Genomic DNA, 13,106 nt, shown 5'->3' on the forward strand with positions numbered 1-13,106 from the left:
GCACAGAATCAGTGCATTCATGTCATGCTAACTCGCGAGGATTATAGATGTCTGCTGCGATAACCTCCGTTCCCGTATTTATACGATAGACCTAGGATCTTATGCCGTACAGTGTCATGAATTCCATTGACCACTTAAATTATCCCATAATTGGATGCCAGTCTATACTTCATAGCCAACAACCAACACGACTATTACGACTATTAAGACGAAGACGGCATTGTATTCGGTCAATACAGCAATCTATCGAGGACCTGCCCCTGCCCTTGTTGTCCAGTTTAGCTAACACCAATGCGCGCAACCCATATCTACCCTACGACGATCGTCAATGGGTGCGAGGAATAGTGTCGATTCTAACGTTGACCCAGCCCTGTCTGTCGGAAAAAGGCTGTCTGCTAGAGAAACTCTGCCCGTTAAAGACAGCTATCTTCTGGATGAAATAAAGTTTCTCCATATAGGTTTTGTGCTCTACTAGAATCAGATCACGATGCCAACTGCGCTCGCTGATAACCGGATGGTGTATATCGAGTTAAGCTCCGGACGCTGCATGCTATAGATGGCAGACATCATTCCCTGTGCCTGGAGCGAGCGTCGGACGTATTTTATCTGCACCGAGTACTTTGACCAGTATCACGGTGGCGAGATCGAATCGGAAACTATGGTAGAGATTTGAAACGTTACTATGGCTCTTTGTGAGAGTACCTTTGAGATATCAGCCTATAGGTATCACTGTCGCTTCTCTATGCACTGGTGGGCAATGTGCTTCATTGCTCTTCACGGGCTCGATCCACTAGGACCATCGGACTGGACAGCGAGGATCCGGGCAGGGCTACGACAACCACTACTCTGATTGGTACACGAAACATACCAACCAGAGGGGAAAGGATGTGGGCTTCGTGCTGTGTTCGGGAATGCCGCAGCTTCCCTTGACCGTTATGAATCACGCTTTGGTGGGCGATTTGGCTTTCCAGCTGTCTGCGCCGCACCATATACTAAATATTTCTATCTTATGTTTTGTACTTTCTCGAGTGACACGACCAAACTTCTATCTGCGCATGGGCAACTTTGCCGAACATGCGAAAGCCCTGCCGCCCGTCTGCCGTTTAGCTCACTCCAATCTTGCACCACGAGTTACACCCATAACCCGGTTCCCTCTTAAGCTAATCGCAAACATCACACTGGGAGTAAAGGACAAGTTCCAAAACGAGGTGGGCATGTGGGAAAGGATATACCATAGACCTTTTCTTCTTCGCCTAAGGCTGTAGCAACATGGACACCACGTAACTGTTTGACAATGGATCTACTAATGGTATGTACTTGTTATCTCAAACTGCGGACTTTATCACTTTCTCGATATAAAATTCTAGGTTTAGGAAGGATTGTCTACCGCTCAAAACTTGGGTACCCTTTTCTCCATGGTAGATGGCCCATAATACATTGCTTGGCCTCGAAAAAACACTCTTGGGCCTTGGCTTAGACCATATCACCGCGTTCCAAGATGGATGAGCTGATCTATATATGTTAGTATAATATCGGTGATAAGGTCAGTGATAAGAGGAGCATATTGTAATTGACAACAATCGAATGGATAATGGACAATTCTGGAATGGATGGATGCTCTTCTGAGCATGTATTTTAGTAACTTACCTCGACATATGTACAACTTCTTTGCCATTACACTTGAGGTTCTGGATCATAGTAATCTAGTTTCTACTCTTCTTCTGGTATAACCAGAACGGTTTCCAAAGACAGATATTAAGAGGCAAAACTGCAAGGCAGGTCTATTATCGGTTTAGTATTGTAGTTTCTGAAGTAATTTCTTCACAACCCGTTGTAGCATAATAACAATTACCCACCAAGTATACTATCCACTTTCTGGTCCAGAATAACCTCACTTTCATCAATAATCATCATATTGATATAGTCTAGCCCTGTACGTAAGCGGTCATGGGTGATGGGTGCTTATGCAGGGATATACCAGTTCATTGATATTAGCTATTCCGGTCATACAGGGATTAAGCTATGTAGATTCATATCGGACTGTTGGTATAACATCTGCCGTAAGGTATATACATTAGGGTTGACAAATTGACCCTTCGCTTCCAAGACGCAGGGAAGTATAGCGGCTGTAAAATGAAATAGATATCACTGAAAACGAAGCAATAAGATGGAAGCAAAACAAGAAACCGAAAATTAAGAAAACAATTATTGGCCGTGCACAGAAGACAGCAGCGAATCAGGAGTCCAGCCATCATCCGCCAAAAACCACATCTTTCCCTCCCGTGCACGACATAGCATAGTCAAAAGACACTTTTCGACACCTCTACGTGCTTCAAGACTGAGATGGCCCAGAACATCTGTCATCTTCATGACATAATCGATCTTTGCGGCTCCGTCCGGGTGATATGTCACGAAGTGGTGATGCAAAAATGCACGCAGGCTGTATACTGACGTCTCCCATACATTTCGCGAGGTTGCAAGCGCAACGTCCAGCAGTGCCATGTCATTATAAATTTCAGGCGCGGGTAACGATGATGTAACAGGCGAGTGGGATATGGATTCTTGCATCGTGATACAGATGGAGAATAGGCAAGCCAGTCGGTCATAGTCGGAGGGAAAACTCGCGGTACCGGAAGGGCTCTCGTTGGCTAAGTGGAAATTCGACCGTAAGAGTAGAACGGCATCATATAGGGACGGGTAAGACGCGAGACCGTCCATATACAGCCGAGATGAGAATGCCATGAGGGTCCGCATGTCTTGGATAAATGATATCAGCCACAGACAGCGGACTTTCTGTGTATCCACTAATGCTGCTTTCGCGGCATTTTGGAAAGATTGTTCGGATATTTCGGATATGTTGTTTGATGACTCAAACCACGTTGGTTTTGACATTAAGGAAACACTGTTGGACGCGTTAGCTATGACACTACCATAGCAATATGAAAGCTCACAGATAGACGACAAGCTCCAGCCGCCAATTATCGTGCAATTTATCAATACCACCCCGTGCATCGATCATTCTTTGAAGGCCAGTGCGATGCACTATCCACTCCTCTTCTGTCCCCCAATATCTCTGCAGACGAGTCAGTCATGTGTCTGTGGAACGGGAAGAGAAGGTCAGATAGATAGGCATTGCGATAGCAATCGTACGTACCTCAAATGTTAAAAGCCGAATAACAGCAGCAAATGCGTCGTTACTCAGCGATTTCTCTGGGTCGGCCATCCATGTAGAGAGTATTCTCACTGCCTCAGATTTGTACCTCAAGGCATCAGCGGAACTTGTTCCTCTTGACGGGTTCATCCCCGCGTAGAGGTGAGCCAGGTGAGCTGCTGAGTGGGCCATAATACCATAGAAAGAAGCAGCGTTGGAGAGGTCCAAGGGGAACCAAACATCTTTCATCGGGTTAAAGCTCGGAATGGCGACATCGTCGAACATCATTGTCGCGTGAGTAATCAGCCCTGGCATCGAATTAGCCATTCCGGTACTTAAAAGTATCCCCAAGGGAACACACAGTGGTGGAGCAATTTGTGATGGTTACTTGTCAGTTGAACCGGAAACATCTCGAAGGGGTCAAGCCTGGAAGACGCGAGGGCGTGGTTGAGTCCGGTTAAGGCTTGTGCTGGCACACCAGGATACTGGGCCTTGATGTTTTCTTCGCCGTAATCTGAGTATCTGGTTTTTATACAAGGCGGACTGGGTTGGTGTAGCAAAAACACATTCTCGGTACTATGATACTCGACTACTGGTTCGGAAGCGCAGTTTGGTTTGGGTTTACTCTTCTCCACGGGGCTTGTATGAGGCAAGATTTTCCTCTGGGTTCGGTGATCTTCCGATTTTTGCTTGCGCCGTTGGCGCTGCCTCCAGTGCTCCCGCATTGCATGGCTGCGAGCTTCGGCCAAAGTGCCCTCAGTTACAAAGGCGAAGCGGGAACCCCCATCCTCTGCACCAGAGGAGTGAGATGGGGACCGCCCCGAGTGTGACGGTGAAGACTTCTCATTTCGTGGAGTCATGGTTTTAAGTGGTATGATGATTTTTCCGGGCGAGTCATGGAAATATGTCTGTGGTCCTGCTGGACAATGTTAGTGGCAATAGCTTCTGACGGAAGTAAGTAAAGTACTGGCGGAGTTAGTCACACATGAATTTGTCTTATTGACGACTCAATTCAATCTATACATCCTAAATGAAATCGTGTCCTCAGTCACTACAAGAGTATGCAAAACTGGTTCTCATGATGCAGAAGTTTTATGAAACAGGTACGGTTATAGGTTGAGGTCCCTTTGGGCAGGGAGGGAATTCGATGGGTCTTTCGTGAGTATTTATTAGTCATGATCGGCCGATCCACTCGGTGGAAGAATCTTCCCTACTTACGTCTATTGGCCAACCTCACCAGACAAAAATCCTTCTGCACTGGGTAGAGATCGCTTCTTCGGTCGACACTCTGCAATTAGAAATCTCCCCTCTGGCCCAATGCCACGTGGGGAGAACAATTATTAGGTACTCTTGTGGTAATCGACTGGACTAAAGATGTTGCTCGTGCAGTGCTAATTGATCCATTGAAGCATTGACCGTGGCGAAAGGGTGTCACCCTTCAGCGGTATGACATCTTACGTTACTGAGGAGAAGGTACCGGTTTCCTGGGTCTTCAGCAAAAGTTAAATGTCTTAACAACAACTAGAGGTTTTGGTTGGTATCCTTAATCGGGACCCAGCATGCAAATGAACTTCATCCATGGGTGCCATTTCCTCTCGAGTTGCGATTGTGCATCATAACAACCCCAACTAATCCCCATTCGTTGATAGTCTAGATCGAGTCGCATGAGAAATTTGGGTCGGTGGCGAAGTGTTCCTTGAGATGATAACCAATCGGTCTTCGGGAAGATCCACACACCCTTTCCTCCCTGTAGGGTCGCGCAAGACCGCCGGTGAGCCGGTCGACGGTTCAAGTGGTCTTTCGCCTATCGTCCATGGTGATAGGGGCGATCATGCTTTTTGCCACAGGGCACTTGACAGCTACCCTCTAGGTTATGCCTCGGTCAGTCGTTTAGGTTTCCGACCGTGTACAACATAGCTGCGAAACGGTTAGCGGACATTATAGCTTCCAGCCCGAAGCATGTCCACCTACAAGTCGGCTACTGTATGCACTTTAGGGTCCCGGACGTCCTTTCGGGCCCCAGAAACAAGAACATTAACCTCCTCTTTGGACCAGCCTTCGAACCTTGTGAGGACGGCCATGGCACCTGCCTCGAAGCCAGTCTCCGCTTGCAGGAGGTTCCAAACCCCGATGGTTTTCTAGCGCGCCACTCATGTTAGATCAACACTACCCGAGGTCGACATCTCGTCCACATACATAATACTTATCCTTGGGCCAGCCTCCAACGGGGGCACGGTACTTCTGCACGTGAATCTCTTCAAACCCTGCTTCTTGGAGCCACTCGCCCAGATGCGGGCCTGGGCTAATGGTAAACCCGGCCTTGGTGAAACTGCCACAAACAACCGAGTAATATTTCTCCACCGACGTGCCTTTGATGGAGTCATCCTCTGAGTACACGTTGACATCCCAGTCCTGAAACTCAACCCATCCTCCAGGCTTCGTATACCTACCCAAGTAAGTCAGGGAATCACGTTCCACGAGGGTAGGAGGCTCAACTTGTATGCCTGAGTCATGAGCCTCCGCCAATCCTTCACGGCTCCAGCCAAATATCGGCCATGGATGAAGTCGAATTGGTCCTGGTAGATCCAATCATCCTCGAAGTCGTCGACCAGGAACCTGGCATTGGGAGGGACACTGCGACACCATACAATCAGCCGGGTCTAGTACACAGCAGCCGACGACTCACAATTGAGGCTGTATCGGGCTCAAATCCATGCCAATAACCTGGAAAGATCGAACATCAGTTTAAAGGCCATTCCTCCAACTTGGTATAGGTCAAACCTCCGCTGATGGGTAGTTGTCGGCTGTTCAAGTTAGTATAGATCCCCTGAATGGGTATTGATCCTGGCACTTCACCAAAGTCCATTACCCATATCCCTGTGCCAGCGCCCAGGTCTAGCACACACCCTGGTGAAGACTCGATAGGAGCCAGAAACAGTTTCCTGTTCATCATTACCAGAAGCATTTCATGTAACATGTCAAGCCGATCGGATTCTTGTTCGTCATTGGGTCCAAGATATTCTGACAATCGGTGAGAATGCATCGATTTCGCTGTGTTTGGGGCATATTCTTACTGCCGTCGCGATAACCATGATAGCGTCTGCCATTTTCATAACGATATTCCAGTGCAGATGAGGAGAGAGAGGTTGAGTAAGCTGATCTATTAGCCGTTAATAGTCTGTCTAGCAGCTTGAGAGAGAATACACTTGACAGTTCTTGTCCGTATGAGGAGCTGTTATCTGTGGCCTTTGTTGTGATGGTTTCAGAGTACTGTCACTGGCTTGAGGGTTTAATAATTTCGGGAGTCCGCTCACCTCAAGGTCAACTTCAATCACAGGAAGCCGAGTATTGTCATCACTATCCGCTTGAATACGTCGGGACATATCGTGGAATACTTCAATTTTGCGTTGTCGGAAATCCGATGGTAATTAACGGTTGATGGAAGAAAGAAAAGCTGGGGCTTGACCGTATTTGTGAGAACAGGCCGCACATTTCCCTGGCTTTTTAACGAGCACAAGCACCTATATTAAAAGGTTCATATGGCCTAGGAAGGTCATACGGCCTCTCTCAAACAATGAAATCACCCGGGTTGGCCGGCTGCACTAGCGAAGGTGAGTCCCTAGCCTAACCGAGCAAGGGTGCATCGGCCTCTCAACGGTTTCTCCATTTTGAGCATTTAGTGATTGACCCCTGCAACTCATACTCCATTCAACCCTTGCTGGAGGGGTGAACATAAGATCAAGTCACTCGACATTTTCAATAAGCACTTATACCTATCATATATCTCTTTCCCGTCAGATTCTTCTGAAATGTGCAATAGACTTCGAAAGTCTAGTGTATGAGAGACATTTTACTCACAGACGTTACGTTGAGAAATCTTATCCTGGTTGACTCTGCGTCCTGCAGCGGACAGCTAGACCTGGCCTTCTTTGACGTTGGCGGAGCTCTTTTTTGGGCGTACAAGAGATAATGCCGCAGCAGTAGCCTACACAGCGCACCTTTTTTTGGGGATATATAACGCCTCTCCTACGCTGGGCTAAACTTCCCACGGACTTCGATCAATGGGTCGACTGGGATTGGCAGGCCTGGCTAGAGGAAAATTACGGACATACAAAAGAATCAATAACAGAAAAGATGAGGCAGGTCTTCTCGAAGTATGTTCGGTTGGGTTTGTTCCTGGGATGATCGCCATGTAGAAAACTCCGTCTGATCCATCCAAGTTTCATTGTCAAGGCACAAGGTTTCGACAGGGCTACGTCTGCGTGTTAGTTGCCAAACAACTCCACTTTGGCTGATAGTAGTCGAGACCCGATTATTTCTGGGTGATGACGTACTATAGTTGCAGCGTCGAGAACAAGGAATATCAATACTGTTTCTTCAGCTTCTGTCCTTTGCCTCCGTGTGTTCTTAGCATTAGACTCTAATTAATAGCGATAAGATCATTAATATTTCTCCTCAGCTGCTTGCAAGAAGACTGGCTAATAGATAAAGTGTTCATCATATGCGCATTATTATATTCCCAAGTGCTTGGTAGAGGGCCAACATGACGCGGATGTCACACAAGATGTTGAATATCGAGTTATTGAAATACGTTTTTCAGGGCATTGAAGATCCTGGTTAACTTAACACAAGCTTCCCAATGTCCTCTTTATTCTGGCCTTTGAGCGTTGACTGGTTTACCAGGAGTAGCATTTTGGCCCATCGCGTATCATCTATACTGATTAATGCTCTTCTCGTGGTTACCTTGCCGAATAACGTTCCCCTTGAACAGGCATACTGAAGTCCCCCAATAAACCACGGGTATACCAGTTACTTCGGAATACAGGAGATAACCCCTGGCATCGTCGAGAGTAAACCTCAGAAGAGATTCTCCTTGGTAATTTCCAAGTTTTCTCAAATCTTGTCTACAATTCCTAGGCCGCTGTTATATAATACTGCTTAAGTTTCCTGCTTACTGTATTATTGTTTGATAGAGTAAGGTCCGTATTGATTTTATACATTATTAATTCATTTCATTTTCTCTCGCGCTTTTCCATACGCTATTTTCCTTTTATTTTTTAACAAATACTTACCTCCTTGATCAGAACTCACTTTAGCAAAGCCTACACATACCCATTATATACACATATCAAGATCCAACAGGTTTTGCCATAGAAACTGAACGTCCTGCATAGCCTGCGAATTCCCCTCATGTCTTATGAATAGATTGCCAATCTGCCAAGCGAGGATCGGGAGCTTTCATGCGACGCGCCTTCAGTCAAGAATGGCATTCATCCAGGCTAACCCCGTTTCCTCTTGCTTTTTGCAGGTATCTTGTCGTCCCAGAGGCTCGAATCCTTTCCGCTCGGCTGAATGGCGCAGCGTGTTAAGTATCCCAAACGCTTCAAAGTTCCACTATGTCTCTCCTACTAACCTGTGAAGACCCGGAAGTGGAAGGCAGATAGTTATAACAAGATTGAAAATGGTTGGCGATGTTGATACTAGGGGAAAGCATATCAAGGACGCACCTCATCGGCCGTGCAAGAACTGGCGGTTGCCACAACATCTTCCAACATCTGGAGGGAGAAAGAATCCTAGTTTTGTCGGTGTCTATAATCTTTCCTTTTAATAGAGAGAAATTGTGGATGTAAATCAAGGTGATTGAGAAACAACATTAGGTGTTGGCCGGCGAGGGAGAAAAGAAAAAGAGGGTTTGTTCCTGGTGGGACTCGAACGCCTGACAAAAACCGCTGTTTGGGGAACGGCTTTTGTAACCGGTCATCCAGCGGTCCCGTGCCCATTAAGCCATCAGGTGCTAATCTAAATGGTGTTTCTTAAGCCAAGCACATCATTTTTAACCTAGATCATATATATCTGCTAGGGCTCGCTTCTCTTTTCTACCTCTCTTTTGATATCTTATTCTACAAGGAACCGTATAATCGATGGTTCCTTATATATTTATATATATATATTACGTGATATTATATACGTGGTAGGGCTCGAAAGCGTGGCAAAAACCTTTATCAGCGGAACAGCTTTTGTTTAACGAGTCAGCGTTCCCATTACGCCATCAGTTGCTAAGGTAACTGTCTCTACTCTGCAATAGAACTCCTCTACTATATTAGGTCTGATCCTCATTTTGAATGCTCGTATTATCGTTTTCAACTTTGTTTTCCAACGTCTTATCCCTACTACAAGGTGTCATGTCGTCAACAATTGTCTTTCCACTGTGATAAGCGAGCGCTACTTATTAATACTATTAGCGCTGATAAAGAAACGAGCGAGTCATCAATCCCTTACCCCAGATGTTGATGCTTTCGAAGACAACTTGCCCATATGAACTAGGCATGAAGGTTCTTCACCACACGGGGGAACAATAACCGACAGTGCTCGAGTAGACGTCTCGGCAAGGGCGCTACTGGCCGACACTCTGCATTCTTGATCAAAGGATGTGCTTCTCGCAATGTCTTTGCTGTAAGAAACACTCTGCTTAACAGCAAAGATCCCTCATCACTCTCGTGGGGTTGCTATTGCGGGTAATGATATGGCCATACGTAGATCCAGTTAATGCCAATCCTTCACACTTGAGTATGCTCCTTGGGGTATCTCTATATCTCTTCCTCTCGATCAAAGTCACTCATTGTGGATCCATCGATGAGTGATCTGGTGGAGCTTCTGGTTCCTGACACGGGATGGATTACTCCGCCTAGCTAGACCTAGAATCTAACCCATTGCACGTCGCTAACTCCAGTAGGAAAGTCGTCACGTTAAATCTCTCGCATTTTATGGCTCAAAATCACAACCAAAACAAAAATAAATCAGCGGGGCCATAGTCCCTTCACAGGTACTCCAATGGCGGACGCGGCACGGGCATGACATGCATATATAATGTGCGCGGAAAGTCTCGGCCATGACGGATCATTTATTTGTTTATGTTTTATGGACATCAAGGATTGACACGACCTCTGTATTCCGTGTACATCTTGGCTCGACCGGTCATTCGATGTCTCTCAATTTAAAACCAGGCTATTCAGTTGTCTGTTCAGTCACTCACACAGGATGCCACGCAAGCTTCCCCGTCACCGTCTGGGAGGACCGATCGAGAACTTCGAAGATATCGGTCCGAGTACCCTAACGATTATTACTATCCACCTACAAAGTACGATTCGTAGCAGAACGATCCAACATTGAGAATACCCCCATTGGTTCTCCCCTGGGTCAGAGACATTGTAATAAGTTAAATACGTTATCCCTAATCCTAAAGGGTGATGGTGTGGAAGACTAGTTGTTGGGTGGCTCGTGCCACTCACCAATTAGATGACAGTTGAGTCTCCACTGGGGCCATACACCAAACCAGATTCTGTTGATTCGAGAACCATTGGTTGAGATACAGGATGTAACCGTCTTGCGATTCGCCCCTTACCGTGAGATCATCCACTTAGTTTCTGCCCCCATTGTCTTTTTTTTTTTTCTTTTTTTTTCTTAGGAGGACGTAAGGCAGACCTGGATTTTGTGCTTTGGGGTTGAGGCTCCTGTCGTAGTGGTCCATCGACTCCAACAAAATGGCCGATAACACCTAGTTCAATGCATCGACCACTCTTGACACCCTTCATCCTCCCATCCCCATCCCCCATTCCCTTGCTTCTCGCGCATTTTAGCCTCTCACCTGTGAGAGCGCTCATCCTTCCATAATGTCCAAGAGACGGTTGTTTCGCTGGCCTGCCCCTCGAACGGTGTGTTTAGGATGTTTGGCGCTAGTGTTCACCACGCTGGTGACGATGTTCCTATACATGAGCGAGCCGTTAGACATCCAACCGAGTATGTATACTTACTCTCGGCTCCTATCTCTCTATCTCCCCGTGTCGAGAGGGAGTGTCCCACATTCCTAATGATATCATGGCTAATGAATCCCAGACCCTGAGCCCGTGAGCAAGCAAGTCTTTCGTCAATTATCCGAGATCACAAACACCTACACGAATGGAAGTGCAAGTGAAGTTGGACTGGTGCTAGCGGCCACGCAGAAAGAGGACCTCGGCTGGCTCCTCAATTATTGTCGGGATCAGTACGACATTGTGCACCTTTCGTGAACATGCCGTGCCCATGCTAATATTTAACCTTATTTGCCCATAGTGGGACAATCCCTTTCATTTATACCACAGATTCCCCTCCCGCCCCTTACCTTCTCGTCCCGGCGACCACTCGCGGTCGCGAGGCCACCGCCTACTTATCCTACATCGTCGACTTCTACGATCAACTGCCGAAGTACACCATCTTCATCCACTCCAACATCGACCAGTGGCACAACGACCTCTTCGGCCCGCGCACCAGCTCCGTGCTGCCTCACCTCCGTCTGGAAGCCGTCGACGCGCAAGGATACGTCAATCTCCGCTGTGAACACAACCCCGGTTGCCCGACGAGCGTCAACCCATGGGAACCGACGCAGATTGACATCGAAAAGGACGACATCCGCGCGTTCTTCCCCCAGGTCTACGAGACACTATTCAACGTCGGCCCAGAGAAGGTGCCCCAGCATATCGGCAACGTCTGCTGCGGACAGTTCGCGGTGAGCCGGGAACGGATCCTGCAGCGACCGCGACACGATTACGAACGTATGCTTAAGTGGGCGGCGGAGACAGAATTGACGGATAGTTTTGGCGTCGGGTGGGTGTTTGAGAAGGTCTGGCATGTTGTTTTCGGCATGGAGGACATATAGTAAGTTCTTTGGGTTACCGCCTTTTTTATGATGGGCAGAGATGCTAACGAGCCGCAGTTGTCCTCGTTATGAACAGTGCCGATGCGATGCATACGGATGGTGCGGGCCGTTGCCGTCGGGCGAAACACTGCAGGCAGTGCGAGCCCCGCGGTCCAAGGGAAAATCGACCTGAGTAGATGATTGTTAATGTTGATGTATACTACCATGGATATACACTGGTTACGAGTTTAGCAGCACCTAATTGATGTCATTTCGATCGAAGCCCATGTTATTCGTCCGAGATTTGATCTACCATAAATACCACAGGATGAAAGTATGGCGTGGACCAGATCTTCTAGGGATTGGGACATTTCATCCGTGATAGATTGCTGATATGCAGTCATTCAACTCCGAATCTCAAAAGATAACAAACCACATTGAACAGAACAACGAAAAGGTATCATTATTATCATTGCACATGAAGGAAAGGCCACTGATCAATCATGATGTATAGCCTGCTGATGCTTACCACTCACAGGCCCAGCATCCAGCTCAAACAACCCCTCCTGCTGCCTCCCAACTTCCGGCGGTGGCGCTTCATGCACGTTCTCACTATCCAGCATGGGGACCTCCGACTCAGACGGTCTCCTTCTCGGTATCGGTCGCAGAAACAAGGACGGGTCATCCGAGTTTGAAAGCACCCTCGATGACCGATCGCCGGGCACCAACGCTGCAGGTACCGGTGCCGGCGGGGGCGGAGAAACCGGCTTTCTCGGTATAGTACTTGCAGTCACCACCTCGGTATCGGACGGCGGACTCGGCGGTTCTTGACTGGACGGAGGGTTTTTCGACACTGCAGTGGGTACTTTATTATCAGCTTTCTCGACATCCTTCCCGACCGCCCCCGCGGCGCCAGCAGCAGTGAGTCCAGCAAGGACGGCATCCTTCCGTTTTTGCCTTTGTCGACGCATACAAAGCCAGACGAGGAGCACCACGAGAATAACACCGATAATAACACCAATCGCAATACCGGCCTTCGCGCCGGCGCTAAGCCCCGACCCTTTCTCATTGCAAGAGAACGAGCCCCTGAAAGCATTCTTATCCGACACAAGCTTATCCAGACTCGAGCACTGAAACGAGCCCGAACTCTGAATCGTCGTTTGGCCGTAGACATTCTCCAGATTCCCAAGCGATATGCTATATTGACCCACATCAGCACCAAACCACCAACCACTACAAAATACCGAACAGAGGAAGAGAAAGAGAATAAAAAAAAGAAAAAAA

The 13,106-nt window shown here is 47.5% G+C and overlaps 4 protein-coding genes across 4 annotated transcripts; 1 reads left to right on the top strand and 3 right to left on the bottom strand.

The window, feature by feature from the left end:
- Positions 1-1,940: 1,940 nt before the first annotated feature.
- On the bottom strand, positions 1,941-4,489 carry BDV38DRAFT_183899 (uncharacterized protein). The gene is made up of 6 exons (XM_032052131.1): positions 4,370-4,489; positions 4,119-4,304; positions 3,513-4,067; positions 3,155-3,459; positions 2,952-3,073; positions 1,941-2,902 (listed from the first exon to the last, which is right to left on the bottom strand). The coding sequence occupies exons 3-6, from the start codon at positions 4,009-4,011 to the stop codon at positions 2,206-2,208; spliced, it is 1,623 nt and encodes a 540-aa protein (XP_031909636.1). The 5' UTR covers positions 4,012-4,067; positions 4,119-4,304; positions 4,370-4,489; the 3' UTR covers positions 1,941-2,205.
- A 533-nt stretch (positions 4,490-5,022) lies between these two features.
- On the bottom strand, positions 5,023-6,534 carry BDV38DRAFT_286755 (class I SAM-dependent methyltransferase; the record flags this gene model as incomplete). The annotated part of the gene is made up of 9 exons (XM_032060741.1): positions 5,023-5,068; positions 5,123-5,289; positions 5,348-5,597; positions 5,648-5,785; positions 5,838-5,875; positions 5,933-5,955; positions 6,008-6,172; positions 6,226-6,397; positions 6,466-6,534. 9 exons carry the CDS (start codon positions 6,532-6,534, stop codon positions 5,023-5,025), a joined length of 1,068 nt encoding a protein of 355 aa, XP_031909637.1.
- Positions 6,535-10,625: 4,091 nt separating this feature from the next.
- On the top strand, positions 10,626-12,167 carry BDV38DRAFT_184037 (DUF3431 domain-containing protein). The gene is made up of 4 exons (XM_032052132.1): positions 10,626-10,948; positions 11,045-11,192; positions 11,261-11,842; positions 11,901-12,167. The coding sequence occupies exons 1-4, from the start codon at positions 10,822-10,824 to the stop codon at positions 12,013-12,015; spliced, it is 972 nt and encodes a 323-aa protein (XP_031909638.1). The 5' UTR covers positions 10,626-10,821; the 3' UTR covers positions 12,016-12,167.
- Positions 12,168-12,319: 152 nt separating this feature from the next.
- On the bottom strand, positions 12,320-13,054 carry BDV38DRAFT_286757 (putative GPI-anchored cell wall protein Pst1; the record flags this gene model as incomplete). Its single annotated transcript, XM_032060742.1, has 1 exon — positions 12,320-13,054. A coding segment is annotated over one exon (735 nt), but the record flags the coding sequence as incomplete, so codon positions are not given.
- Between the last annotated feature and the right edge of the window lie 52 nt (positions 13,055-13,106).

This window comes from Aspergillus pseudotamarii (genome assembly GCF_009193445.1).
Source record: "Aspergillus pseudotamarii strain CBS 117625 unplaced genomic scaffold BDV38scaffold_65, whole genome shotgun sequence".
Lineage (NCBI taxonomy): Eukaryota > Fungi > Ascomycota > Eurotiomycetes > Eurotiales > Aspergillaceae > Aspergillus > Aspergillus pseudotamarii.

Excerpts from the sequence above, each read along its gene's own strand:
- BDV38DRAFT_183899 (XM_032052131.1), bottom strand. The coding sequence starts at position 4,011 with ATGACTCCACGAAATGAGAAGTCTTCACCGTCACACTCGGGGCGGTCC. Across the intron at positions 3,074-3,154 it reads TTCGGCTTTTAACATTTGAG|AGATATTGGGGGACAGAAGA; the intron begins GTACGTACGATT and ends ACTCGTCTGCAG. Across the intron at positions 2,903-2,951 it reads CTGGAGCTTGTCGTCTATCT|TGTTTCCTTAATGTCAAAAC; the intron begins GTGAGCTTTCAT and ends CGCGTCCAACAG.
- BDV38DRAFT_184037 (XM_032052132.1), top strand. The coding sequence starts at position 10,822 with ATGTCCAAGAGACGGTTGTTTCGCTGGCCTGCCCCTCGAACGGTGTGT. Across the intron at positions 10,949-11,044 it reads GCCGTTAGACATCCAACCGA|ACCCTGAGCCCGTGAGCAAG; the intron begins GTATGTATACTT and ends AATGAATCCCAG. Across the intron at positions 11,193-11,260 it reads CTCAATTATTGTCGGGATCA|TGGGACAATCCCTTTCATTT; the intron begins GTACGACATTGT and ends ATTTGCCCATAG.